Source organism: Echinops telfairi, unplaced genomic scaffold (assembly GCF_000313985.2).
Source record: "Echinops telfairi isolate 266 unplaced genomic scaffold, ASM31398v2 ScPeMD7_1;HRSCAF=3_0, whole genome shotgun sequence".
Lineage (NCBI taxonomy): Eukaryota > Metazoa > Chordata > Mammalia > Afrosoricida > Tenrecidae > Echinops > Echinops telfairi.
In genome coordinates this window covers 49,573,517-49,579,123 of record NW_022103896.1, presented here as the reverse complement: position 1 = coordinate 49,579,123, position 5,607 = coordinate 49,573,517, and the positions used below count along the sequence as shown (strand labels likewise).

General features: G+C 39.3%; 1 protein-coding gene across 1 annotated transcript in view; it reads left to right on the top strand.

The window, feature by feature from the left end:
• Nucleotides 1-801: 801 nt before the first annotated feature.
• Nucleotides 802-5,607, top strand: part of DECR1 (2,4-dienoyl-CoA reductase 1) — a 36,074-nt gene continuing 31,268 nt past the window's right edge. The window contains exons 1-2 of the mRNA XM_045288494.1: nt 802-813; nt 5,216-5,269. Of these exons, the coding sequence (XP_045144429.1) occupies nt 802-813; nt 5,216-5,269 (66 nt within the window). The remainder of the gene's footprint in view (nt 814-5,215; nt 5,270-5,607) is intronic.

Sequence of the window (5,607 nt, the reverse complement as noted above, 5' to 3'; positions counted from 1 at the left end):
AGTTTGTTTCCAAAGTAGTGGCTCCCGGTCACATTAACAGAACATAAGGGTGACTTTAACCAGTTGTCTTTCTATGTTAGGCTTTGCTCAATTCGTGAATTTCCCTAACTGGAAGGAGAAAAATGCTATACCCTGTTGTTTCATTATACTTTCATTGAATTCTAGGTATGGTCGTATATATTTTCTTTGTTAACCAGAAAACTTCCTTTTACTGCATTTAAGCCCTTTATCCATTTTCCCCCCCTGTTGATATTAATTAACTAATGCTTATGTCTCAGTGAAATATTTATCCCTTTCAATTTTTTCCTTTGGGTTTTAAAGTAACTTTGAAGATTCTACAATTTAGAGTCATTGGAAATGGCCTCTGACTTTTTGAACGAGTGGCACAGAGCAGGATTTGGGTCCTGGGCTTTAGAAGACTATTTGTCTGCACCCACAACCTTTTGCAGAATTGGAAGCTGGCCAACTAGCGCCGCTCTTACTACGACAAGCATTTAATGAATGCCTAATGATTCCAGACACCCTCTTGTTGTGGTAATAGAATTCCTGTTCTGCTTTCCTGGGTGACACAGTCTAGTGGGGAGGCCAATGAACATCGTGGAGGTAGGGATTTAGTCTGACTTTTTAACAGAGTCCCCTGCTACCCTGTGTCAGCAGCACCTTGAAGGTTGATTCTGCTAGGTTGAGCAAGAAGTGGACGTGGTTCAACTGAAAAAGAAGCATGGACAAAGGTCCGAGGGTCAAAGTGCACACCAGTGTGGAGGCTGCTGAGGAGCTGGGGGGAGGGGAGGCGACTGCAGCATGTCGAAGCTGGTAGGCCATGGGGCTAGAAAGGCAGTTTGAGGTCATATTGCAAAACAGCCTGAATCTCAAGTCAAGAGTGAACTTTGGCTTCTTGACCCTGGAAGGCAGCAGATGCTTTGAAGGGTAGAATTTGGAGGTCTTCCCAATCGTAATGGTGGTCATGTCATGATTAGCAAGCTAAACACTATTGAGATATTGACTCTGTCTGCCTGACAACCTCTGGTGAGGGGCTAGTGTTATATCATTTTTCCAAATGTGAAATTGGATTTTCTTAGCGTACCTAGCTTATGAAACCATCACTTCCCAGATATTTGTTCTACGTTAAGCTTCAGAAATTCCTCTATAGTGATTTAAAAAAATCCTTCTTTTCTTTGTCAATTTATAGAAATGGTTTCTTGGGTTCTGTTGAGGATATAGCACACATTCCAATGTCACAGGGCCTTGAAGGTCTTATGCACGAAAGAGGCCTTGTGGCCAGCAGCATGCCGTCCTCCTTTGTGAGTGACCGGGACTGCTGGACAGAGCCAGGCTTTGTGTGAAGGGCATCATCAAGACGGTTTCCAGCACGGACCATCCTCATGCTGGAACGTGAATTTCATGCTGGTAGAACTGATGATTTTGATGTGACTTCTCCCAATTTTGACATGTTGCCTTCAATCTTAAAGCATCCTGTGCTGGCCTATCAGAGTTGACTCAGGATCACCTCTAGTTTGGAGGTTTGCTCTATATGTCAGACTGACCAAATGAATGAAAATGAATGTAAGCATAAATCCCATTGATGTACTATGCTCGCGAGAAGGGGGCCCTGGTGGAGGAATTTAGTAAGCATTGGGCTCTTAATGGTAAGCTTGGTGGTTCAAAACCACCAGCCATTCTCAACAAAGATGAGGCTCTCTGCTCCCATAAAGATTTATAGTCTTGGAAACTCTATATAGTGTCGCTGAGTGAGAATCACCTCGGCGTCATTAGGGTTCTTTCAGAATTGGTGTTTTTAGAATTACATGTACAATGAATCCTAATTAGTTTAGATGCTATAATTCAGGAATGCAAAGAAGAGGAAATTTGTACAATAAATAGAGAAGGATGATACTTCATTTGGTGTGGAGGTATGTAGAGCTTCGAACATGCCAACGTAACTCTGCGTGACCAAAATTGAAAAGTCTTTAGAGTGTTAAGGATTCTAGATCACTAGATCTCCAAAGAGATCAATCCTGTTAGGAGATTTGTGATTTCCATTTCTGAAGAAAACACTCCCCCAAGTTATTCTAAGAAAATGATAAGGCAATGTTTGAAAACACATAAAAGCTTGTATTATATAGTGTTTTTATGATTCAGGGAAAAAAAGGCTAAATTGCTATTTTAGTTTATTCAGGGTACTTCTTTGTAGAAACAGGGGATTGAATAAAATATAATCAAGTGATCTGTTCATCTCTGTGGGGCTGAATGTTGAAATGAACAACTTGTTTTTAGGCAAACAAATGTGTAGAATTTCACATTCAGCAGTATGTGTTATGAATGGTCAGAGGTGATGTGAATTAAAATGGCACATCCGTTTCCTCACTTTGGGGTTTGTAAGGAAGAAGGATTTGTAAAACCAGGACTGGTCAGATCAAATAAGAACATCCATGAAATGGTAATGTCAAAAGCTGTTACATTATGGACTTTTATCAAGAATTGTTATTGTAAAACAAACAAAAATGAAAGAATTGTTATTGTCGAGTATGGTATTTTTACCTTTAATTGTTCCCTCTCCCCTAGAAGGTTGAGAAAGTGCTTTAAAAAAATTTTTTTAAAAAAGTTTGTGTACAAACACATTACTTATTTTCTCATTTTTCATAAAGCACCACCTCATCTTCTCTGTGAAAATCAATACTAAATAGATAAATATTCATATGAGAGCCTTTGGCAAATTACAATGCAGGATTTTTCTTATTAGCTGATGATAAACTTACCAGCCTCCTCTCTGAAACCCCTTGATTCATCATCTCAATGCAGTGGTTCTGGGGGTGGGCGACAACCTTAAATAAAACTGCCATTTATGTAGAGGAAGGTTGGATTAAGCTGGGTAGTCTAGGGAAATAAAACCAGTGACACTCATATATGTATAACAAAGAGCTTTATATTAAGAAGTAATTTTATATCAAGAAAGCATCCCAGCCCAGTCCAATGCAAGCAAGTTCATGGATCCAATGGCAGCCCTAGCCCTGTTCAGACTCCCTTAGCTGTAGGCTGATGAAGCAGAAAGGTGAAGTAGACGCTGGGAGACCACAGGTTGGTGGGTGCAGAGTCTCGTGGGTCCAAGATTGGTGGGAACCTAGCAGGAAGCCGAAAGCTCAAAGCATGGCTCCCAGGAAGTCCCAGCAAGCAAGGAGGGCAAAGAAGCCGAGAGAGAGAGAGAGAGAGAGAGAGAGAGAGAGAGAGAGAGAGAACTTCCCACTGTCTCTCTTATGAAAAGGGCACACTCTCAAGGAGACACCGGACTACCACGTGATGGACACCGGACTACCACTCCACCGCTGCACTTCCACACATGTGCGAGTTGCATAAAACTCAGCTGCCACAAAGATTATCCTAGGTTGTGTGGCTTGCCAGAAGACCTTGGTTAGAATTTTTTTAAAAAGAAAAAAGAAAAGAAAAAGCAACCAACAACAGCCAAAAAACCCCCAACTTGGTTATCACGAAACTAGAAGAAATACAACCACATTTATTAATTTATCTTCCTTAATTATTTTATACTTGTGCAACATTTTGTTTTTCTATAGCATTTGTTTTCTTGCTTCTACAAGCAAATCATACTTACTGGGTAGATTTTGAAAATGCTGAGAAGTAGACAAAAAGAAAAAATCATCCAGAGTCAGCACTACTTATTTCAGTTGCGTAAAGTAGTGAATGTACTCTACCGTCTGAGATGACTGTGAGTTTGAGTCAAGTCTTTATGACTTAGTGTTCATCTCTCTCTCAGTCGCTTCACTTTTCTGTGCTTCAATTTTCTTATATAAAAATGTAAAGTAATAGAATTTACCTTCTAGAGTGGTTTTCAAGTAATGCATTGGAAGTGGTGTAAGTAGTCCTTGGCTCATGGTAAATATAGAACACGTGACTTACCATTGTAATTTCATTCTAGTCTCACTTCTAAGCATACAGTTTAAAAATAATTACAATCATACTGTAAATTTATTTCTTATTGCACTTAATACTACGACATAAGCTTTTTCTTGTGCTTTGTCTTGTTGATAAATAATCTTATTCTAAATCATTGACTTAAATCTGATTATTTTCTTAGGATAAGTTTTTAGAAATCTCTCTTCAACTGATGACAGCCCATTTAGCTTACAGACCGACAATAGTAGGAAATGACAGATTCTGGAGTTTTAATCTTACAAACATGACCTCATGAGCAATGTCTCATACTTTATTGGTGTTAGTTGCTTGACTGCTAACTGGAAGATTGGTGGTTCAAATCCACCCAGGGTGCCTAGCAATCTATTTCCAAAATATCATAATGATAGAAAACCTGTGGCGCGTAGTTCTACTATGAAACATGGGGAGTCTCTATGAATCAGAATCAACTTCTTGACAACTGTTTGGTTTTGTTTGAAAGAGTTCAGTGAACCTAGACAGGAAGTATGCAAGGCAGTTAGAAAGGAAGATCGTGTTCAGTCTGTGTTCGAATCTTGGTTCTGCCACTTGAACCATATATTCAACCTTCGGAGCCCCTTCTAAGGAGCCTTGGTGGTACAGTGGCCAAGCACTCCGCTCTTATCTGTGTCTGAGGTTGGGACCCACCAGCAACTCAGTGGGAGAAAGGTGTGGCTGTCAGTTTCTAGATACATTGCAGTCTTGGAAACCCTATGGGTATTTCTACTCTGTCCTGTAGGGTTACTATGACTCAAAATGGACTTGATGGCAATCCCCCTCCCCTTCCTCCACTCCTTCTTCTATACCCAACCCAACTCACTGCCATCAAGTTGAGTCTGGCTCATAGTGACTCTGTAGGACAGGATAGAACTGCCTGTATGGGTTTCCGAGACTAATTCTTCACAGGAGTAGAAAGCCTCACCTTTCTTCTGCAGAGCAGCTGGTGGTTTTGAACAGCTGATTTTGCGGTTAGCAGCCCAACACGTGCATAACCATTATGCCAACGGGAAGTCCTCTTCTTTACAATGAAGTAAAATATAATACTTATTTCATGGGTAGTTGTGAAATTAGATATTTTGATAATGATGGCACATGGTAAAAACTTCATGGTAGACTTGCTGTTGGTTTTTAACATTTAAAGTAGGTTTTCATAAATAGACAGAACTGCAGTGGTTTTTCACAAGTAATGTGAGAGTATAAGTTATACTACAGGGTAATACAGATAATTTTTAGTTCAAAATAGTTTGATTTTTCTCTCCTGTTTTAACTATAGCAGAAACATTTTATTGGTTTTACATTTACTGGCCAGAAGACAACATGGGAAGAGGTATTTGATTTAATAAATCTGTTTAAAAACCTTTTTATAACTTACTTATCTTCAGTGATTCAGGGTGGAATGTTATTTTTGCCCATATTATTATGAAAAGACAAACATGCTTTATTTTCTATAAAGTAAATGTAGGTAAAACATTTGCAAATAGTAATGCTAGCATATATAGGCGTACACTGTGTGTTGCACACTTTTCTTTTATAGAAAATATTACTTTTATTCGGGCTCTTACATTTCTTACCACAATCCATACATTCATCCAGTGTATCAAGCACATTTGCACATATGCCGCCATCATCATTTTCAAAGCATTCTCTTCCCACTTGAGCCCTGAT